The 24623-nt window shown below is 45.3% G+C and overlaps 1 protein-coding gene across 7 annotated transcripts in view; it reads right to left on the minus strand.

Annotated features, from left to right (window-relative positions):
• Positions 1–1622: 1622 nt before the first annotated feature.
• LOC133343006 (kelch-like protein 5) overlaps positions 1623–24623 on the minus strand; it is a 60613-nt gene continuing 37612 nt past the window's right edge. For 6 of the 7 annotated variants that reach the window (XM_061552431.1, XM_061552427.1, XM_061552426.1 and 3 more), the window contains 8 exons: positions 18031–18227; positions 17194–17406; positions 14916–15102; positions 10524–10748; positions 7710–7872; positions 6347–6559; positions 4586–4757; positions 1623–3411 (listed from right to left, as the gene is read on the minus strand). In XM_061552431.1, the coding sequence (XP_061408415.1) occupies positions 3352–3411; positions 4586–4757; positions 6347–6559; positions 7710–7872; positions 10524–10748; positions 14916–15102; positions 17194–17406; positions 18031–18227 (1430 nt within the window). In that variant the 3' untranslated portion in view covers positions 1623–3351. The remainder of the gene's footprint in view (positions 3412–4585; positions 4758–6346; positions 6560–7709; positions 7873–10523; positions 10749–14915; positions 15103–17193; positions 17407–18030; positions 18228–24623) is intronic. The other variant, XM_061552429.1, reaches the window with a different exon arrangement.

Genomic DNA, 24623 nt, shown 5'->3' on the forward strand with positions numbered 1-24623 from the left:
TGAGAGGCCAGATCTCAGATCATACCAAGGTGATGATGTGTGTGCCAATAATATTTATCGTGAAGCTACAGATTTGGCGGTATAGAAACAAGTGTACCCGGCCTTGGGACGCTTCAGTCCTTCTGTTCGCACCAATTAAACATGGAGGTAAACAAATATGCGGTAATATTGTTGAGGCATTTATATATTAGCAACAGCCTTACCTGCACAAGTAGATGGATATTGTGCTATGTCGTGCATTTAAAGTTTTATGACAAGAGTCCTCTGAATATGGTAATCTCATGGTGGGACAGGGTTAAGTTAGGTGTCCCTTAGGTCACGTGAGTCAATTTGAGCTTGGTCATAATTGTGCATCAATCTCTGCCTTAGATTGCTTCAGGAGTAAAGTACTCTGGCCATCGCTTCAGAACCCTGGCCTTGACAGACAGGTCTGACCAACTAAAGCTCACACCGATGGAAAGCAATCCCACAAGCCACTGATCCCACAATAGAGTCTGAACTTATTATAGCTTGATTAGGGATATATTAAATAGCTCCATCACATGGCTTCAAATATTGGAGGTCTTGCATTTAAAAACCAAAGCTTTTGTGCAAGTTTGGAATCGTTCAGCCAGCTGTCCAAGTCAACAAAAGCCCTCGGAATGTTTAAAATAACAAACGAAATGTACGCTACACTTCATAAGACCTGCAGTCGGCAAAGAATTAGAAACGAGCAACGGTTTTGGTCAAATGCTAATAGGCCCACATCACCGACCTCACCACCAGGGACAAAGGTGCAGGAGCTGCCCTTGACTTCTAGATGCAGCCAAAATCAAGACCATCCAAAACCTAATTCTACTGAGAAATAGAGTTGTAATGTGAAAAGTGACCCTGTGAAATCTCAAATCAAATCCCACTGGGGTAGGTTTATTAATAAGCAATCAAATTCTACAGGGTCACTTTCTTCTCTAGATGTCACTTTATTTATGATGCAGTGGAATTGGTGTAACTGCACCTTTATGCCCTGTGGAGAGAAGGCCAGATATTGGTCATTTCGGTTTTACTATGAATTACATTAAAAGGGGAGAGAAGTGGCCAGCAAGCTGCACGTCAGCAATCCGGTCACAGTTGGTGTCGTCTAAACAAAATGCCAAAAAGGTGCAATAACAGGCAGATATACGGAAGCCATTTCGTTACATAACTACACGAGGGAGGGGGGGGGGGGGGAGCGGCTTGCAAAAGTATGGTAATTATAATAAAGTATACTTCAACTGCCTTGGCCTCATAAAACGTTGTGCTCGTCACTTAATTGGGTGCCTCAAATTATTTTCGAAATTTCTGTACAGTCTTGCCAGATGGCTGGGGTTTTTTTTACTCTTCTGCGGGCCTAGCACGAAAAATTATTTGCCAAAATGATTTAAGTAAACTGCAGATATGGACAAGTCGTTATGCAAAACACCTCTTCTTTCACGTGAAAAGTTCTGGACCCAAACCACTGTGCAGACCACACCAATAAACCCAACCAAACGGACATCCTGGTTCTCTTCCATACAATAATAAAATATTCGAAAAATGGAATTGCAATTACGAGATTATATATGCAAGTGTTAGCTACTGTAAAAAAAGGTATTAGCGGTGCAATATTAAGAGTAACATTTTTTTTTATTTTGATACAAAAATTAACAAACTACACTAATAATGTTTCTCAATGTTCTGATCTGGTTCTGGACTCCCTATGGTGTTTGAGACAAAAACACGCAGTAAGAAGCCACATTCATATTATCCTGGTGTGCTTTTCAACGTGTGTTCATTTGGATTTACTCCATGGTAACAAAGGCCTGGTAAAAACACTCCGCCAAGTACAATAAAATATACCAGAAACATTTCTACAGTACTGCATTCATCACCGAGCTTGGTTTGGTTAAGGGTGAATACAAAAAGATCTATAATGTAAGCAAGCTGTGCTCAATGTAGTTGTAACAATAGTAAACACCGTTTCATGACTAAACACTGTTAAAGTGATGTGCTTATCCAGTTTGTGTAACAGAGTAAAATTATACAAGGCGTTACTTCGGCATAAAAAGGTGGTCCTGTGCGAATTCCAAAAGAGCCATTGCCAAGTCATTAGAACTTCACAACATTTGTCAGAAATTGCAGTTTTGCTTTAAATGCGCATTTTCAATTACCACAGTTAGGTTTTTGAAGCAGTAATAACCAAAGTTCTGCAGCCTGGGACTGCAGGAACAGACGTGCCCGATGGACTTGCTTTCGGCTCACGGTGCGATCGTGAACCACAGCCAATCTTGTGCCAAAATGCTTGATCACGGTCAAAGTGAAGAGCATTACTGCCGTGGTAACATGGCTGTGAAGAAAAGAAATGCTCAACGATCTCGCCGCAATTATCTGCATGCCTTAGCGCGCGACCGCCAGTTAGGGCTGTGTGTATGGTTTTGGTAATCCACAGCCGAGAAGCACGAATTGCACACAATGCAAAATTTTTACAAAAAAGGTTAGAGTTCGGCGCATGCTTATTGGACGCGGCAGACATGCTTGCTGGTGTGAAGGAATTGCAATAGTTTTTTTCCCTGCATCAGGAAAAACTAAAAACACACAAACACGCGAGTTAAAAATTAACAATGCTCAAGTAATAACCACTGCCATTCAGGTGGAAATGTATATATTTTTTTTAAAGGTGACAGATCTTTATATTTCCTGACCAGACCCATTTTAAAAAATGGACATGCTGCCGTGTGCACAAAAGCATAAATGTCACGCGTCGCTGGCATACTGATGCGAGATTTGTGATGTACGCAGCACGCGAGTACAGATGAAAATGTGACCCCCGCAAGGGTTACAGCACCGATACACTGAATCCAGAGACGACGGCAGGCAGGATATAACACCCGATTCAAAGCTTTGAATCTATATACACTGCAAACACACGCGCACGGAAAAAAGCAAAGCCAATGGTTTGACATAGCCATATCTGCAAACAGACGGTGGCTTTCTGTCAGTAGCAGGGCTTAGCGAGTATTTCATTTCTCAGTATCATCGCCAGATTCCGCACAAGGCATAGGTGACCAAGCCCCAAGCACCAGCCATTCGGTCGACACGAAGCAGAAATGGGAGGGGGGGGGGGGGGAAGCATGTGTGTATTTTCACAAGAGTTGTCCACTCCATGCACACATCATACAATTACAAAAAAAGAGAGAAAAAGCAAACGTGCACAGCACAACGGGTAATTAATTGAAATCGACGAGCCATTTCAACAATTGTAAAAAACTTAGCCATTAGCCGCTCCAAAGCTTGTGGATGTGTCTTCTTCCACCTTCCCCACCCGCACAGAAAGACACCCACTCGGCGATGACCTCGTCAGATCACTCTGACTGTGACCACACATGCCCCGGCACGGCCTAGACACAGTGGAGCCACCTGCACACGCACACACACAGTAAATCGTGAGCAACTCGTGAGAGTGCTTGCAATACACACAACAGTTGCACGACTGGCAACCTCAGGTCAAAAAAAAAAAGTTGGAAATAAGTATTATTTATGGAATAAGGAGATGGTTTAACACAAGACAAAGATGCCCCCGTATAGCATTAACAGACTTGGGGCAGGTGCTGTTCCGTGAGCACCTATGAAGGCCAGCATGGCACAAGGGGTGGGTAAGCCAGCACCACACCCAGCCGCCTTTGTCTCCCAAGTGGTGATGTTTACACACCGCACCAGGTATTCATTTCAAGGCTAAATTGACCAGGGGAGAGTTATGCGATAAAAAAAAAAAAATCGCACAAAACTAAACCCACAATCCCCATCCCTGCATGAATGAAATCGTTTGAGTTTATACGACACCAGTATTGTGAGCATTTCAGTAATTTACCTACTTGGTTGACATAAAACTGTATAGCCAATTGATTAATCAACCACTCAAGCAAGAAGAAAGTCATCTAACGATTACATTAATCGATTATCCACACATTTAAAAAGTGTCCTAAACGTGCGAGCAATATAGAAATGACCCACAGCGCGTGTACAGTGTCCCCCCCCCAGCTTTAGGTTAAAAAAAATTGGGTAATTTTTTTTGGGTAAGATACCACCACATTTGTCACAAGAGTTGCCACCAGTCATGGTTTTGCAAGGAACGTCCTCTTTGTTGAGGCAGCTGTCCAGGGGGATTCTGTACGTCTTCATGGGACATTAAAAGTGCCTGCCGGCTTTTACCAGTTGCGTAGCAATACACCACTGAAGGCAATGCATTGAGATGCAGTTCTTATACCTCTTGAGTATCGTGAGCCGTTCTTCCCATATCTGCTGGGATCTTTGTACCTCAAGTGGCGGCAAACACTTCCCCCCCACCCCCCTCTATGTTAGGCAAAAGTTAAGGATATTATTCCAGGAAGTGTTCATGTGTGACCAAATTGATGAAACTTTGGACTCTGGGCAGCACAAAATTGGGGTGTCTGGTATCCACAAGCGTTGTCAACACCTGGCGTTATATAATAATCCGGATAATTAGAGCAAATGAGGCACATGCACACAACTAAAAAAATGAGCGCATGACTCATTGTGGGGGGGGCAGGGGGAAAGAGCCAACATTGCACACCTGTGCCCATTCATTGGCCACGGGGTCGTACGCCTCCACTGTGTTGAGGTAGGTCTGCCCGTCGTAACCGCCGACGGCGTACAGACGGTCCCCGAGAAGGCCCACGCCAACCGCATCCCGCGACACACTCAGGGGCGCTACGGCCGTCCACGCGTCCGTCTTGGGGTCGAACCTGGGTCGAGCAAGTTCACGGGCCATAGGAAGATGGATAGGGAGATGAGCGAGTGAAATTTGCAATGGCCAATTTGTAAAAAAATTAACCCGTAAAAACAAAGTTTTTCACTATAAATCCTTTATATGCGTGGCGGCTAGAGTCCTCTCGTCCTCTGGCTTGAGATGGCTGCCACCTATGGGTCAGATGATTGCCTGCCACCATTAAGCATTTGGTAATTAAATATATATATATTTTTCCCTAAAAAGTGTAAAGTTATGGAAAAAAAATTTTCACGAAAATAAATTGTCACGCACAACGAGTCTGTGTGCAAAATGTCAGCTCGATTGGATCACGGGAAGTGGGTTAAAAAACGACTGAAACATTTGCACGGTCGTAAGCGCGCAAGCAAGCAAGCAAAATATAAAGGATTTAAAAAAGAGTTGTATGCAGCCTTTCAAATTGCGTACGCGTAGCAATGTTGGTAGAAGGGCCTGCGGCGCATTAGAGAGCTCGAGAAAACCCCTTCCAGGATATTTTTGCTATTCTCCTCTACACTGACCAGATGTCTTAAAAAGGTAGAGGAGTGCCCACACTTTACCCCACTAAAATCGACTAACCGCAGTGCATCCATATTTACTGCCGGGTATGCCGAGGTGCGGATTCAATAACTTGCCCATTTGAACTGCCGCACCGGGAGATCAAATCGAGCTGGCAACATCTGAATTGCAAGTGCCGTTTGCTAAACATTGCACCAGGATAGCATTGAAATATTTTTCCTAAAATTCCAAACAATTTACTTTTGTCGATGTACAACCGTTTTGTCAATCTATTGCTGGAAGAGGGCCCCCCCTTCCCATGCGGTATGGGTCATGGGGGTCATTTGGCCACACTTCAGCTGCTGGACAGAGCAGGTTGATGAAGGGGAAGTATAGATGTGGGAGCAAAAAACCATAGCAACACAGATTGCTGGAATGACTTCTGCTACTCACAATGTAGTAATAACCTTGCAAACCCCTCGACGTTTTTTTTTTAAGTAGTTGAAATAAATTTGCATCAATTGTTCATTCCTTTCAGCAGGTTCAGGGAAGTAAAACTTTTTTTATTACTTTATACAAATAACCTTTCCTCCAGAGGGCACGCTTACACATTCAGATCAGGACGGTACAAAATAATGGGCCTGGACAAGTGAAGAGACGATTTTTAGTTTCGTACAGCATCATTCATGCAGATTGCATATCATACTTTACAATTTGTAGCACAGTGGCAAAGAGGAACCAAAGACTAGAATTAAGGCAGCCAGGCGATGAGCCAGCAGCAACTGCCAAAGCTCTGCAGTCCTCTATATTAAATAATTTTTTTTTTAATCTGAGTTTGTATACACGTGGAAGAAGTTGCGCACACCCAGAAAAACTCACACGTGCGAGGAGATGTCACAGATGAAGATGATTCGAAGTTTTTCTGTACCGCCTTCGTCAAAAGCCACCAAAGCCTTACCCCCAGTGCTGCATTACAGTGATGCCATAGCCACCGTTGCACAAGGTAACAACCGTCTTATATAAAAAAATCGCATAAATGTGAGAACGTTTAAAAAAAGTTGCCATGCGTACCTCTCCACGCAGTCGGATATCCGCGAGCAGTGGTTGGAAGCGGGCGTGTCGTGTCCGCCCACAGCGTAGAGGAACCCATTACAGGCAGACACGCCCACGCCCCCTCGGCGCTTGCACATGGGCGCACACGCCGTCCATTTGTTGGTGTGCGGGTCAAAGCACTCGACCGAGCGCAAGCACGAGCTACCGTCCCTGCCGCCAACTGCGTACAGCCTGTTGGGGGGGGGGGGAGAGCAGAGCGTGTGCCCCGGGTCACAAGCGACAGGTCACAAAAACGCCACGACTGCGTAATGTTATTAGTGTTATTTAAAAAGCGCCCCAATCGTGGCAAAGTAATTGCAACTGGCATTATCCGTGATTACTGTCGATTGCCCAACATTAATTTACATGCAGCATACAACCGTGAGTAGCGAGGAAAAAAAAAAGCATCTATATTATTTTAAAAAAACACACCTGCTAAATTTAATTAGATACACAAATTGAATGTATTTTTTGTAACACTACTAAACATTACCAGGTGTTATACCAACCACTTGTGCAAATGATATGCGGATTTGATTTCCTAGATTTTCTCTCTCATCCCTGTGGCCAATTACGCAAATAAATCCAACCGTCAATAAACACTGCATTGAGCTTCATTAAAACTCCGTCTCTCTTTGCATGGCAGTGCTGCCACATCTATGAAGTTTCTAAACAAACAGCAAACTTGCTTTTTAATTTTAAAAAAATCACCACGACTCTTTGAAAAATGTTCAACAATTCACCCGAGGGGAGTCGACTCTTTCAGGAGTTACAATTAGATTCGATAATCTATTTTAAATAATTGCTGTGGATGTTATAGCATTCATATTCTTGGGTCTTTCGGTAAAAGTCACGTAGATAGGTTCAAAGAAAAGAAAATAAAAATCACAAAAAAAACTACGATGTGTCGATCGCAACACAAGCGGTCATCTTAGCATTCATTGCAATGTGGACGAAGGAGTGACACGAACTAAAAATAAAACCGTAAAAATCCCTACTTGGGGTCAATCTACAGCTCGAAGACAGCCTCCCTGTACCGGTCGTGGGGTTATTTTGACCAAACGCCCATAGTGTGGGTAAACTGTGGACAGCATAGACATGAAGTATCGAAGTACAGTAATGTACTATTGTTGTACTGCCATAATGAATAGTAATAAAAAAACGCTTATTCTTAAAAAAAACCATGTAATCGATGCAAGCATCATTAGCTTTAGAATCAATATTAATCCATCTACAGGGTGCATCGTTACACCTTCAATAGAAATCGATACACGCGAACAAATTCCAAAATTACGGCCGACAATTTCCAACAATCATCACGCGGACGGTCAATGCGACCCACTTTCCGTTGAGGACAGCCACACCGACGGTGCTGCGCGGGTTGGACATGTTGGCCACGTAGTTCCACTGCCGAGCCTGCGGGTCCCAGCGCTCCACCGTGTTCAGGTAGCTCCAGCCGTCGTGGCCTCCGACCGCGTACATGGGCCCTTCCAGCACAGCCACACCTACGCCCCCAGACACACACGGCAGGCAAAAAGGTTACGCGTTCACGGGCGCATGCTTACCGATGCAACATTAAAAACGGCAAAAATGATTAACCCAAGACCCTTTGTCCTGCTCGACCCCAGAGCCAGATTCCAATATCTTGCAAGGCCAGAGTTTCACGGATTGGTTATGGCCTTGAAAACCCCAGCCGTGAGGGTGCCGCTCAGAGGTCAACTGTCAATTATCCGGAGCATTTGGGTGGGGAGGGGGGGGTGAAGAGCGACCTCCGTCTGTTTTTATTTGCTTCTCAAAAAGAAGTAAATCGGTTTACTTGTTGACATGTTAGGGATCGACGTGGGCAATGAATCAGTGTCCCTGGATCAGTTTGGCGAATCTGAAAAATTCTACCAGCACGCATGTAAATATGCTTTTATACTTTTACATATTCTGCAAGCATGGATAATCTGAAACTGGAATAATCTGCCCAGGGATAAGAGAGTGAACTATATGCAATTCAATCTCGTTTACTTTTGTAAACAGCTGGGAAAGTCATCGAAATATCTCGTTTGCAAGTTAAATTTGGATGGAGAGCATTCTTTGTAATTTGGTTGAAATTCATTTTAACATTTGCATTTTAAGCTACAGAGAATCGCAATGGATTTAGCACCGTACATTCAGGTCCACGCTAATAGAGCGGCGTGCTCTGGTAATCCTCTAAAGCATTACTCGGTCAGGGCTTTTGAGAATAGAGCCACTGACCCTACGCAAACAGCCTCAGTGGTGAGCATACTAACCACTACATTATCCAGCCATATTCAATTACTTTTACATTTTATTACAGACAAAACATTAAAATAAAACCAATGATCATAAAAATGGACATTTGGTTCCTCTATGCCAAATAGTAATGCCTTGTTGAATAGTGCTTTTTTTATCATCGAGTATGCCATCGGTACCAAATCACGGGACAGTGTGCATTCGGATAATAGCAGAGTAGTGAAACCCTTCACGTGAGAGCACGCGGGAACAAAGCACGAGGCCGTGACCTTTGGTTCAAACAGTTTGGGGGGGGGGGGGTATAGTATTTTACCACCCACTGCTTACACGTAAATGTTTGTCACATGATGAACATTACCTCGACGTTATTAATTGTCATAAAATGAAAATGTCGCAATATTTAAAAAAGCAAAAATGTAAACGCAATAATCCCCCCACCCCCCCCCCCCCCCCCCAAGTCATTGGTGACATTTGGCATTCTAAAAGCCTGAACAGACGGAGGAAGGGTCGGTGCTTAGGGTTTAGGAGGGAAGAAGTCTTCTGCACACTTATCTCCTTCTCACCGATAAACAACAGAGCTGCCACAAGCACTAAGCTCATTAGGCCACCAAAGCAACGGGATACCAAAAACACCTTAACGTCCAATTTAAAACAAAGCATTTAATCACAAAACACTTTTACAAGTTGCACTACTGTTATCAGATTCACCTTAAGCCGAGTTTTCCCATTGATAAAACTCTTCCAGTGATGAGCCAACGATGGTTATGGCTCTGTTCAGCACCCCACGTTTATGAACAGGTACACATTATCGTTGAGCACATTTGGACAGGAGATGGCACTCAAGTTAATAGATTCAAGTCCTAGATTAGAATTACCATACTTCTTGGGAGATTTTTTTCACTTTTAACCTAAGAATGTGGACCAATTTGAACAAATTATTTCTGCTTTTCTTCTCCCAAGGTGTTAACCCATAAGCTAAAGAAATCGAACCATAGGGGAATGAAAATAGTCATCAACTGGAATGGATGCTCTGACAACTCAATGGAGAGTTGAACAGGATTACCTGTTGGATACAAATAAAAATAATGGAATGTAAACACCACTTTACAGCCATATCAGTCCACTGCTGGGCAAAGATTTCCCCACGCTGTGTCAGGCATTGGGGATGTTTCACCATACTTTATCATAGTGGGCAGTGCCGGACGGTGTACAGGGATTGTCCTGCACCAATTAATCCAGGTTGCGGGGGTTCATATCGCAGATTGCTAACCCCGAAACTCCACCACCACTCCCACAAATATGCAAAAAAGCCTCACTGAGATTAAATGCCGATTAAATAGGAGAGGTCCTGCATTGCAGTGCAAGGTCAATTCTAGATTTTTTTTTAAAGCGTGTATTGTGCACGATTAGGAAAGGCAGGTACCCAGACAAGGTGCGCACACAAGAGAGAAGTAGTCAAGTTCACGAAGCCGTGTGCTGCACTGCCATCGCATGGCCACCTGGCAACCTCAATGGATAGCGACGTTCACGAAATGTGTACTATCTAGAAACCCTTGCCTTCAAAATTCTGAATCAAAAAAGTGCAAGAGTCAAAGCTCTGAAATGCATTAGTACGTCTGTCTATATTTACAATATATAGTGTATAATGCAAATACACAATAGTCAAAGTCCCACCAGACTTGAATTTTACATAGCCAAGGTATTATTGCGAATTCTATACTCGTGGCATACGAAACAAGGACCGGACGATGTCACCCTCCGCCCTTCACAAGGTACGACAATCTACGTTACACATAACACCACATTATTCGTAAAGAAAATTATAATAATAAAAGCACACCGGTTCCCGCACAACTCGTTTGAGTTTGGTCGCCGCGCAGGCCATCCCATTTACCGAGGCCGTGCCGGTGTGTGGACATGGGCGGCAGCACGCTCCAGGTGTGAGTGCGTGGATTGTAGCACTCGACAGTGTTGAGTGTCTTCAGGCCGTCCCGCCCACCCACGACGTACACCTTGTCGTCCAGCACGGCCACGCCAAACTGCAGCCGTCGACCGCTCAGCATGGCCACCTGCGTCCACGTGTTGGTCCTCAGGTCGTAGCGCTCGATGCTGGTGGCTCCTGCATGCGCAGTGGAAGAACATTTTTAAGCGTTACGCCGCTTTGTCCGCAGAGGTTTGCAGTTGGAGATCCCTCCCCACTCAACTGGCCCCACGGCCGCCCTGGTTAATACTGCAGCACGTAAAGATAAAATACCCGCCGCCCTGTTTGCTGCAAGGCGAACGCGACCAATCCCATGACGTTATTCAAGAGGCAACGTAGGGCCATGTGGTCCAATCTGTCAAATCTGAAAGGTTGCCTAAAAATTACTAACTTGGGAAACGCACAGCAATGCTCCCGACTGTGAAACTTAGCAGAGTCCTCTTGGTAGGGAGTTTAGATTCTCCGTCAGAATGTTGTAGGCAAGTAAACGTTTATAATATAAATTGTGCTTCCATGCCTTGCTTTATAATACTTGGCTTGTGCACAGATCCCAAAGGCCAGCAATAAACAGCACTAGTTGAAGGTTTATAAGGTAAAGGGTTGACAAGTTTCACGAAATTAAGCAAAGCGAAGAATTTTGGAAAAAAAGAGACCAAGCGAATGATTAAGTTTCGCAGCGGGAGAAAGGCATAACGGGAAGTGCAATGTTCACCTGCAGTAAGGTGGTGAAACAAAAAATGAATGAATGAGAGGAAACTGTTGGTCTCATAGACGCTCCAAGCCTGGGGTGTGTCATTCAGACTGTCTTCGACAGACCTGTTCTTCACCCGAGGACGGCTGCTTGCGTTGTGAGAATTATTTTATTATGTTTTATTTTTATTATTTTATTATTCCCATTCTACGAGACTTTACCGAAAGAACCAAGAAGTTCCAACATGGTTGGATATTTGCTTTATATAAAGACAAAGATCCCCCGTATAGCCTTGACAGACTGTTAGGGCAAGTGCTGTTAGAGAGCACCTATGAAGGCCAGCACGGCACATGTGGAGGTGGGAAGCCAACACCACGCCCGGCCGCCTTTGTCTCCCTCGTGGCGGTGTACGCACCACACCAGATACTCATGAGGCAGAGTCGATCTAGGGGAGGCCGAGGACCGGTTCAGATGTTGGCTGCGAGCGGGAATCTTAGCATAGCGTGCCAACCACTCCACTACCGTCCCCACGATATATAAAAGCACACAATTTTTTCTCTTCGGTTGGTGCAATGAGCATTGCTTAAAAAACCGAAGGTGGCCAACATTTCATTTTGTAGCACTACTTTTAAATTGGGTGCCCACTTTGCAATTAGCCGATGCTCAAAATGTAACCTTTAATTTTTGCAGCGTAATTGCAGCTATACAATTGCTTATTTTTACCCCAGTTTGGTGAGAAGAGAAAATTACATAATTTCTGAAACAGTGAAAAAAATATATGAAATGGCTGGACCTTTCACATTTTAATTTTGCATAAGTATGGGAATAGTTTAATAGAATACTTAATCTTTTGCAGAAAAGCACTGTTCCACACAACTTTAAAACCATCCAATAATAATAGATGAAAAAAGAGAGGACTTCAAAATTTACGATTATTAATTTGCCAACACCCACACCAACAGCATCTTCCTCATATATGCAAGCATAATGAGCACCTCATTAGGATAAAATCTCCATCTGGGTCCCAAACTACACCATCGTTCACAAAACCCCTGGGGAGGGGGGGGGGGGGGACACAAGCAGATCCAACGCGCTACCTGGGCACACTGCCACGAGGCGACGCCTACACGGCGACCGAGCAATGTGCACCTTTGGGCGTGCTTCCCTGGGAAGCTGCATCCATTTCTCATGCCCCAAGGGGGCTGGGTCTTGTGGGATATATTTGGCCGACCTGATAGTGGCAACCAAGAGCAGATGTGCTGGTGCATCACTCTTAACATCCAAATCGTGGCTCTGCAAGCAGAGCACCCAATGTTTTTCTTTTCCTTTTATCTTCTTCACCTACCCCCCCCCCCCCCATTATAAATTCTAAGCGAGTATAGTCACAAAGGGCAGCAATCCCTTTCCATTAAAACAAAAAATCAATAGTAATGTGGGGCTGCACACAGGAGCAAGGCACCCGAGGTGCGAGAGCAACAACCGTATCAGTCATCCGGGTGGTGGGGGAGCTGTCATTGCGCTGGGAGGTTATCTTAATCCCTCCAAATTAATTCGCAGCGCTCCCTCCAACCGCCTCCCTGCCCACCCCCTCAACTTCATCCCCACACGCCTTCCCCCCCCCCCTTCCTTCACTTAAAAACGTGAATGGGAATTCAATCGCGTCGCACAACATGTGATGGGGGGGGGGGGGGGGTGAGCGCATCGTGCCACTGGCCAACATTGATACGCCTTGGCCAAGCGGTCTGTCGCGGGGTGGATTACGAGGTGTGCGCGTGGGTGGATTAATTCGTTTCTCACACCCGCAATAAAATTGATTCGAGGTCTCAACCACGAAGAAGATGCGACCCGATTTGACGCGCGCATGCACGCACGCACGCGTGCGGCGAGAGTTGGGGGTACCTAAAAGCGTCGCTGCAGTTCACCGTGGTCAGTTACCACGATTGTGGGATGCAGGTATATGAAATAGTTACCGATATCATCATATAATAAAAAAAAAAACCGACGATAAAATATGGTCACCAACAACTAGTGTGCAAGGAAGCGTGGACAAGTGCGTGCTGCGAATTACATCGAGGGAGAAAAATAAATGTGATTTATAGAATGGAGACAGGTTAAAGGCAAAATTCAACCTGCAAAGTTAAAGTAAGTGGGCTTGGACAGGACACATCGTGATAAGGGATGATAGCCCAACAGGCAAGGCATGAAAACACATCTAAGATGACGTCCATAGAGGTGGAGCAATGAAATTCAAAACGTGTATAGGGTGCTCGATCGCAGAATCCACTTAGATATAGCAATGACTTGGAAACTGTTCATCCAGCAGTCGATTTCAGAGCTGATGGTGTTAATTATAATTATTTGCACTCTTATTACACATTCTTGGTACTTTCGGTAAAGTCACGTAGAAGGGAAATAATAAAATAATAAAGATAAAACAAATTAAGTCTCACGACGTTTTGATTGCAACACAAGCAACTCAAAATCAGGTGTGAAAACCACAGCAAGAAAATTTGAAAAAAGTGGCGGTTTTTTCTTAACGTTAGCACCACGGACAGCAACTGGCAGTTGTTCAGACAGACGAGTCCATCATGCTCAGAATGGAGGAGGGGGGAGAGAAAGAACTGAATGCGGTCCGAAAGTCACCGTAAACGTGAACACAATCAATTAATCCTTCCAATGATTGCCAAGCCAGAATCTATCTTCTCGGTTGAAATCGTCTCCGTTTGTATATGTGGATAGCCTCATGAACAAATCTCTCTTGGTAGCCAGATGGCTTCCAGAGAACCTCTGTCTTGGAGAAGTCAATGTCATGTGAGCACACCTGAATTATAACAGTGGTCTGCCACGGCTGAGATGTTGGTCCTACCGTGTTTTAGGTCTGCTTTGTGTTCACGAATGCGGTCCGAGACATGTCGTTTGGTTTCTCCAATGTAACTGCTACCACAGAGGCAACTTAGTTTGTAGACGCCAGGGTACTGTATGTCTGGAATCACATCTTTTACAGACAAGACCAGATCACGGATTTTATGTACCGTGTTGAATCGGACCTGGATGGTGTTTATTCAAGATTTTGGAGATCTTTTTTGTGACCTCCGCAATGTAGGATAAGGTGATGGTTTTGAATGGCTCCTCAAGAGGGTCCTTCATGGTTGCAGTGATGGCTTTGCGGATTGTGTAGTCGGAGTAACCATTAACCACATTAATTGATCAAACCAAACCGTTCTCATTGAAACCTTGCTTCCAGGCCACCAAGTAAAAGTTTTTGAAAAGATTCAAAAACCGTGTATTTAGAACAAAGGCTAGCCCGCAGCAAGACCACACTGCACGGTGCATACCAGATTTGCCTGCTCAGTGTGGATAATATTTGGTCGAGCGAAGGCTTGTGGAGAAGAAAATGGTGGGAGCCATGTTGCATACTTTAACGCGAGCACAAAAAATGGCCAACGTCTCAGAAATCTAAATTTGGGCACGCTGCTGACATTTTTAGAAGCATCATTCCAAACCTAATCTCCCTCTCCAGCCTCACTCCGTCTCGCGCCACTCTCTCACCCTCTCATACCAGCGCCCCAATTACCCGACTGCCCCCCCCCCTTTTCCTAATTCACACAGCTGACCCTTGGTGGCGTCCATTCCTCCGACAGCAAACATGGTCCCCACGGTGGATTTTCGTGGCCGAGTGGAGGCCCCTTGCATGGCTGGGCGGCGCTCGGGAAGGAGGTGGTACTTCATGGCTTGCAGCAAAAGACGTTGGCACTCCACATCGTCGCACAGCAATGGGTTGCTTTCCAGGTCGCCCAGGAACTGGTAAAAGTGTGTGTGGGGGAAGGTTAAGGGCAGTGAGGCGGGGGGGGGGGAAGACAAAGGTTGTTACTAAACTTTATTTATTTTACCAGGTAAGGCCCACTGCGCAATGTAGCTCGTTCATACGCGACCTGGTCACAAATGATAGCTCAACGAAGTTGCTTATGTGGAAAATTATAGCAGACTCGAAACAAATGTTCCTAAATGTTGAGGAAAAAGCTGGAGGACCCACATAAAAATCCACGTGGCCACGGTGAAAACATGCAAACTACAAATATACAAGTCAGGATCAAACTCACGACCTCCTGTATACCAGACGAGGTAGTTAACATCTAGGTCACCGTGGCATCCTGTTGCTGGAAGACACCCTGAAATTGGGTGTACAAAGATGAGAAAAGAACGTGCCACAAGTACTCGTAGAACATCGCATATCTGCTCAGCTCGCAAAACGCGTGGGCGCCCGTGCGTTTGCGCATATTCACGCCGACATTGCCACACGCCTGTGGAGTCTAAAGAATAGTACCGGTGTGCACATCCCACGGTGCCATAGTATTGCAAGAACACAACTGCAGGGGCCGAGGACCTAGTTTTTTTTTTTAAACAAACGAATTAAAGCATAAACTACCATGTGCCTATCTTGCAATAAAAGTTAACGCGCCGAATGGCAATCTTTCCGGTGCTCATCGGTAACACGCGTGTGTCGATAGCTGGAAGTGTACATTTTCATAAGACTCACACCCCCCACCCCTGCCTACCTCACCTCCCCCCTCGACAGGACTCTCCCTGCCTCTTCCCTCATCTCACTCTTCCCCCTCCACTCTTCACTCCAGCAACCAGGGCTCTGTCCAAGCCACCATTCAACCTGCGCTCAGTGGGAGGTCGTCTATTCTCCTCCACTGCACCATTAGTCGGAAACTTCCTTCTCCCAGCCATTACGCTGTCGACTGTTGCAGTCCAGGTTCAAGACGTTTCTTTCCCCTCCCCCCCCACCCCCCAAATAGGACCGACTAGCCCTCTCAAAATGAAATAGGGAGCACTATTTAATGTACAGCTCCTTGAGATGGTGTGGCATTTAAATACCATATGAATTGTATTCTGTGGCAATGAATAAATACTATGTACACGTTTTATGTTATTCAAGCACTTGATACCAACAAAGCCTTAAAAATGAAGCCTACAATAGGCAACGTTTTGAGAAATTGCTCTTTTTCGCAGCACAGAGATAGGCTAGAGAGGTCGGGTCTGTTTGTACACCGACAACACAGCATCAGATAATTTGTGTTTGATACCAGATCATTACAAACGGCAGAAATTTTTTTGCAAATCCACCCACACAGCTGTGCATGAACGCTTGCACACGTAGGAGACAGGACATTAGCCTCGATGGGCCACGAAGTGACAGTAACAATCACCGGGAGCCAAATCGGTTTTAAATCCCACCCCATCCCAGCCTGTCCACTCAGAAGCATAAATGACAAGAGTTAGCCAAAAAGGGAGGTTTGCGTGTGGCAAGGTAAAGTGTGGATACTCCCAATCGCTTCCGAGGCATCTGGCCAGAGTAGAAGAGAGCCAAAATAGCAGAGCTTTCTCTCGCAGAAGCCCTTCCGCCAGTAGTGGTGTATGCCTGCAATTTGCAGGGTTGCACCTTTTACATGTCAACAAAGAAAAAAGGTCCCCCCCCCCCCCCCCCGTATAGCGTAGACTCTTTGGCAAGTTCCGTTAAGAGAGCAGCTATGAAGGTCGGAACCACACACGAAGGGGTGGGGGGTGGCCAACACTATGCCCAGCCGCCTTCGTCTCCCCAGCGCTGATATGATACACACCTCACCAGAACGTCACTCGAGGCCGAGTCGACCTAGGGGAGGCCCAAGACAGGTTTAGATAAATCACTGGTGTCAGCCGTGACCGGGAATGGAACTCGTGTCGCCAGGTGTGGAGCGCAGCGCGCCAATCGCTACACTACCCACTCCCCTCGTTTTTCACGACAACAACAACCGCCATTCGCCACCAAGCTGGCGGCAACGTCACCACTGTGCTCGTGCCAGGCCATGTTATTTCTCGCGACATACACACGGAGACACGCAGGCTCACTTGCGGCGAGAGCAGCGGAAGGCGTACGTGAGTGAGCAGGCCCGGCAGGACGTGGCGCCGTGTCTCGGCGTCGTGCATCACCCAGGCCATGAGCGCCTGAAACACCGTCTCCTCGCCCGGCACGTTCATCTCCTCGCTGGCAAAGAGGTCGGCGACCGCCTCCGTTGGTAGCAGCAAGAACTCCTGGTTTCGCATCACCTCCAGGAAGTTCTCCTGTGTGTACCAAGGCAAAAAGGTGTGGCGCTCAGGTTGACTCGAAGCCCATCACGATCACAACATCTGGGCTCAAGGTAAGTGTGGTGGAGGGGGTGGGAAGCAGGGTTGTGCTTCAATACCCGCGCGAATTTACCGTTTTGCAGTTTTAAAACAGGTTACACGATGTTATTTGTGCAACGTCAAATTTCCATAAATTCAAATATTATAAAGATTTTATGAAAACGAAATGTGTTGAAAATGTAATTAAACCATTAGCATTTCAAGTAATTATACATTTAGCAGACAAACCATGCATGTTATTAAAAAACATACCTTATTTATATAAACATAAAAATAGCCATCTGAAAAACGGGACTAAATAGCCAAACATCCAAGATTTAAAAAAATCTAAATCTCATTCCTAATACGTGTGTATATATATAGGCCAACAGATATGGGAACCGTACCAAAAGCCACCATCACTCAGTCAATTACAGGAAACGTATTATTCGCACCTCAGCAGAGACACCCGTGGGAATTCTACCCCCTGCCACCTCCCCCCTCCCCCCTCCCCTTCTATGATGCCCATCACCTCGGGGGGGGGGGGGGGGGGAGGAACCCACGGCAATCACAGACGCTCACCATGGTGTAGTTGTGTGCCACCTTGTGCAGGTCGGTGCAGCCCTGGGCGTCGGCAAACGAGCGAATGCCCAGGCAGTTGGAGGGGTGCAGCTGCTTCATGAGGAATCCGCAGCAAGCCTCCACCACGGGCGACAGCTGGAGCAAGCACGCGGCCGCCAGCAGGCCCTCGATGGTGTCCTCTCGCAGGTCCAGGCGGCCTGCGATGTTTCCCGCCCGCCCCCAAAGGATTTTGTTAACAAAACGATGTCAGGCACAGAGTATGTGAAAAGGTGGTTGACGCCAGCACACAAAAAAAACATGGACAGATTACAGTGCAATGAAAACCGGTCTAAAAACCGCATGTTTCAATAAACTAACAACCCTGTGTTTCTTCCTAAGCTCTGATACGCCTGTAGGAGTGGCCAGCGTTTTGATAGTTACCATTGGAACGTGGTAACAACGGTCTCTTATGCGACTTTGTCACGTACCCCCGCGCACTGCGACTCGAAAAACCGCCTGCTTTACATGTGCAGTAAATTGCAATTTGTGGAACTGTTATTGTCCGTCGTCATTGTTGACAGTCGACCTATCAACAGCACCACATGGGACCGTCACATATCTGCCCTAAATAGCACTTCACCGTCCACAATCAGGGAAGTATATGCGTGGTGCGATTGTCATTCTCTACAAATGTTCATATACCGGACCTCGTCACCGATATGCCTACAACTCGGTACCATACGAAGTTGTACCGACTAAATGAAAACAGTACCTTGACAGTCCTTTGTTACCATTGGAACCTCATTTGCCAAAAGAAAAAATATGATAATTGGTTTTTTACCCTTTTATCTGGCAACAAAACCGACACGTTTTTCCAAGGAGTCATGTTTGCATAGACCACAATACCTGCAGTCGTAATGCAAACAAAAAACATAACTGATAATGTATGCACCGTCCTTGAAGTTGATTGGTCCACACCCGAGACAGCTTTCCTTAGAGCCTAGTCTCACATGGTGTTGTACCAGTTGAAAGGGTAAAAACCTATCACTATATTTTGCCACTGGTAAAGGAGGTCTCATTGTGCAAATGCTTACCGAGCTCTCAATGCTCTGATAATGCGCTGTTCTTGAGTTGTACGCCTTTTGGCGTCATCTGGTCCAACACCAATGGAGACTAGGCTCTAAAAAAAAGCTGTCTTGGGTGTGGACCAATCAACCTCAAGGACAGTGCATATCATTATCAGAGTTGTTTCTTTTTGTTTGCATTTTGACTGCTTGTGTTGTGGTTATTGCTAACATGATACCTTGTATAAAGGTGTCAGTTTTTGTACCAGTTTAAAGGGTAAAAACATATCACTATATCAGCCCTTTGTTAAACTCCATGCTGGGTGAAGGCTTCCCAGTGCCGTCGGTCATGGGGGTCGAATCGATCATACTTCACAGGGAGGCCCAGGGCCGATTAAGATCATCGCTGGGTTCATAGCAGAGTGCAACAACCACTTGGCCAACGTTCCACCCACGGTTTTCATTTTAGGAATGTAATATAAAAAAGGTGTTTCTTTTATAATGAAGGTGACTTGACAATTTAGCAATAGGTTTAGCAAGTGTTCAATGCACACATGAACATGGAAAGTCAATGACATGTAAGGAATTTGAAATAAAAATTCATTTGGGCCTAGTCTTGCTAAGGTTTAATAATATGCCAAACGTATATGCAAGTCGAGACATGGCTCTTGAAATGCCATTATCTGTTCCCGGCTATCATTAGGAGCAGTTATTACAACATTTCAAATATGAACATGGCTTTCTTCACATCAATGGGGGTTAATTTCAGTGACCTCGGAGGTCATGTGACAGAGTCAAACGCTAGGGCAAGTTGTACTCTTTGGGGCTTATTTTTTACGTACCCCCTCCCTCCCCCACCGCTCCCCCCCCCCCCCCCCCAAAACGTAAAGGTTACGCTGTCATTTCATGCAAATAAATTTTGCTAATTAAAGCACCCTTTATAAAAAAAATGCGTGCATTTCAAAAGAAAAATCCCTCCAGTGGCAACAGCAGCTGGGAGCCTTTAACCGCACAAGGGCATGTGGGTTGAGGCATTCAGAGCTGCTCCTTTTGCAGCTTTTACATTTTTTAAAGCACAATAAATTATGGAGAAGATGCATTTGTCAGTTGGCTGACCCCGTCTGTTGCCTGGACCTAAGTACAGGAGAACATGATTTATAAATCACACCCATGGGATCTCAAAAACGCACGTGGAAACAATGTTTTGCGAAATAACCAATTTACTAAAAATATAATTGTGTTGTCTTTATCAGAGGATGTCATTATGTGGGGAGTGGCGGGGGGGGCTGGTGTTACCACGTGCAGTTTGCGCGAGTTCACGTGCATAAAGGTAGCGGTTGCATTTGGCCAGGTCAAACAAACGCCTCGAAAAGAACAAAGGAGTGGGTCGAGCAATTGCTGAACGTTAAAATGTTGACAAGGACTTTCAGCGTATGAAAACACTGGCATTTTCCCCAAAACGGCAAGCAGAGGCCAACGAGAGAATTGTCAGGAAGGAACGGAGAATACATTTTTTGCAGCCACGCGGCAAATCACCGCTGCTACAGTGTATTTTACGTTCAATGGAGTGCGTAATGAGCACACTTGTGTTTCTATTCAAACCTGAAATGGCAATCGAGTCTTCCCCCCCCCCCCAAAAAAAACCCCAAACACGTGCTTCTCAATTACGTACAACGGTCACGCTCTGACCGACTGTTACCCCCCCCCCCCTCCTGCCCAAGACTTAAACGTGCGTCTCAATTGGAAAGCAGCCAACGGCCTCATCCCACAATACCAACGACTCCTTTTTGAAAGGAGTGCTACCTTTCGAAAAGGTTAAAGAACATTGTGGATCGGCACGGCGAAGCAGAGGGGATCTCCTTTAAAAGGCTCACATTAGATATGAAAATAAATATTACCCCTCCGAAGAATACAGTTCATGGATTGGACAAAAAAATAATCCACTTGTTTACGATTGGCTAAATAGACTAAACAAATAACCAGAGCATCAACTGCGTGCCAATACCGATACACCGATACCCGCCATTCGCCACAAAGTGACGGATGTCACCACGGCGTCTGTGCCAGGTCAGGTATAGAAGTCACGTGAAGTGTCGAAGGCTTGCCAACAGTTGACAAGACAGACCCAGGTACCATTGGTTGGCCGACAGATGACCGGGAGATGCACCCCCTTACTGTGCCAACTTGCTGCATTTTAGTCACCCAGCACTCCGCTTGTTGTGAGCATCACTCTCTGCCCTCCATTGTTGGAACTGCCTCCAACTGCCCAGTAGAGTCTTTCACAAGCCTCCTCCGTTAACGGCTAATCTTGACACTGCTGGTACCAGTCTTCGGCAAGTTCTCAGCTCCACATTCTCTCGTACCGCATCTAGGTCCATCTCTTCTCCAGCCCATATCGTGCCCGTTTAGCCCCCTCTATGCAGCCAAACAGAAGTTGCTTGGGCATGCGGTGGCTGGGCATGCTGGCTACACGATCCAGCCAGCCAACGCAGCCTTGCCTGCTGGGAGAAGCTGACCGATAAATTACAAAGAAAAATGACATGCGGCATCGCCAGAGAAAATGTTTGCGACTGCAACATTCATCAGTGGGCTATGTAAACAGCATGGCACCCCGTGGCATTGGTATGCCCTCAATGCCAAAACATGTCTAACCAAGTTAGCACACATGCTAATGAGTCACTTTAAGGAGCCAAGTATTGCTTGAATAAAGGAGAACCTCATTTGAAAATTATAAAATGGCAGTTGGCAACTGCTCAAAGGACAGCTCTGGCCAATTCAACAGCACCCAGCCTCATGGACCATAGCACAAGCAGGTCAAAATCCTCCAGCTGTCAACAGCAGGAGAAAAAAACGTATAAACAACCATATTCTTTGGTTCTTTTGGTAAAGTCACATGGATAGAAAAATAATAATAAAAAACGAGGTGAATAAGAATAAAGAAAATAAAAAACAAAACCACGAATGTAGAGTGAGTGAACTGGCAATCTAAAATGTAAACTAGCCTATAGACAAGACTCTTGAAATCACACTTAATATTGACAGGAAAAAAAATGTCTACATCTGATTGGGAACATGTAGATAACACGACTGCTTCAGCCGCAACAATGTCAGATAAATGTAAAGATAACCTGATTTCCAAGTTCAACCTCCTTTCCAAGAAGAAACAAGATCAACACGTTAAAAAGTTAGACGTTGACAAGGTTGTGATTAATCCGAGTAATAGCCCAATTTCCAAATGGTCTAAAATCGGTTTTGGCTAATGGGTTGAACTTCGAAAGGTCACCCCCCCAAAACACATACCAGTGGATGACATTATTGCCCAGGTCGATGTAGCTCTTAAGGGTTTTGGGACACATCGCTGCAAACATGACAAGATCTGAAATTGCTGCAACCCTAAAAAGCGCTAAGATACCAGTCAGCAACATCAGTAAGGATGAGCGGTTTTGAGTTCAATGGAAAAAGGAGGGATAGTCATCCTCTCAGCCAACAAGGACAATGCCACGGTCATCACGGACAAAAACGCGTACAATAACAAAATTCAGGACCTACTTAATGATGGTAGCTACACAAAACTTTTAAGAGATCCCACCAACAGCCTCGTTACAAAAACGAACAATATCATCACCCATTCAGCTTCATTCATTGAACAGACCAAACGGTTTTCCTTAAAAATATTCTGCTGCTAGACCACCCAGATTCTATGGCTTGCCAAAAATCGATAAAGAAGGGTAAAGAACCAATTATCATATTTTTACTGGCAAATGAGGTCCCCATAGTGTAGATGTTTTCCCCGAGCTCTCATACTCTGATCGTGCATTGTCTTTGAGTTGTGCGCCTTTTGGCATCTTCTGGTCCAACCCATGTGAGACTAGGCTCTAAGGAAAGCTGTCTCGGGTGTGGACCAATCAACTTCAAGGACAGTGCACATTAGAGTTATGTCTTTTGTTTGTATTTATGACTGCAGGTATTGCGGTCTATGCAAACATGACTCCTTGTAAAAAGGTGTCAGTTTTGTTGCCAGATAGAAGGGTAAAGAACCAATTATCATATTTTTACTGGCAAATGAGGTCCCCATAGCATAAGGTACACCCCTTCGTCCCATCGTCTCCACCATTGGCTCACCCACTTACAAACTGGCCCAATAACTGTCCAAGACCTTGCAACCATTCACTGGTAAGACCACCTATTATGTTCTTAACTCAGCTCACCTGGTATCGTCAATTAAAAGACATATCACCTGGGGACAGGTGATTTGCGAGTTAGTTTCGATGTAGATTGAATGCCGATGTACCACACTGGTGAGACACTACCTCACCAATACATACTTCACCTGGAATGGAACAGTCTACAAAACAAACTGAAGGCACCCCAATGGGTTCTCCCTTATCTCCGGTTGTAGCCAATATTTTAAGTGGCAAATATATGAGACGGGCGCCATCCAGGCATCCACTCTACACCCGTCCTTGTGGAAGAGGTACGTGGATAAAACACGTTTGTCATCTGGCCACGTGGCTGACCAGCTCTGAAACAATTCCTCAAACCACATTAATTCCATACACCCAGCCATCAAATTCACCATGGGAGGTAGAGAAAAGGATGGCATGCTACCTTTCTTGGATATCCTAAATCAAAGAGACCAGATGGCTCAATGAGCCAGTCTGTCTACAAGAAAGTAACACACTGATGCCTACCTAAAACCCACCACATTCCATCCCAGAAGAATTCTCATAAAAACGCTACACCATCGAGCTCAATGCATCACCAACCATTAACACCTAACGAGTGAACTCAAAAACACGTACACCAAGCTCTCAAGGCAAATGGATATTTCAGACGACACAATCTGCAAAGCCATCACCCCCAACCAGAGGAAAGAGCCATCCAATGATCCAATCAAAACCATCAGCTTGCCATACATACAGGGGTAACCAAAAATATTTCCTAAATCATGAAGATCCAGGTCCGATTTAACACGGTACATAAAATACGTGTTCTAATCCTATCTGTGAAGGACAAGATTCCTGACATGCAATATCCCGGCATCGACAAACTAAGCTGTATCTGCAGTAGCAGTTACATTGGGGAAAGTAAACGACATGTCTGACCATGTACATGAGCACAAGGCAGATTTGAATCAAAGTAGGACCAATACTTCTGCCGTGGCTGATCAATATTTTAATGCGGCTGGCTCACATTAAATTGATTTATCTAAGACGATGGTACTTTGCAAGCCTACTGGCCATAAAAGATTCGTTCATGAAGCCATCCATATATAGACAACTTCAACCAAGAGGATGGTTATAAACTCAGCAATCATTGGAAAGATGTCATCAACCACTTTGGGTCATGACTTGAGTTTTATTGTCAACCTCCACCGTCAGTGTGGGTGAGTGGAGCGAGGTGCAATGATTGCCTGGCAGCCCTTTGGTATAGTTGCTTGTTTTTCTTTTACATTAACATTATCTTCCCCGCCCAAGCTGCCGACACTTGGGCTATGCGCCTCTCTAAACCTTTATAAACAGTTTGTCTTTAGAGGCTAACCTCTCTTTT

This window comes from Lethenteron reissneri, chromosome 16, assembly GCF_015708825.2.
Source record: "Lethenteron reissneri isolate LAM-NWPU_2019-01 chromosome 16, ASM1570882v1, whole genome shotgun sequence".
NCBI lineage: Eukaryota > Metazoa > Chordata > Hyperoartia > Petromyzontiformes > Petromyzontidae > Lethenteron > Lethenteron reissneri.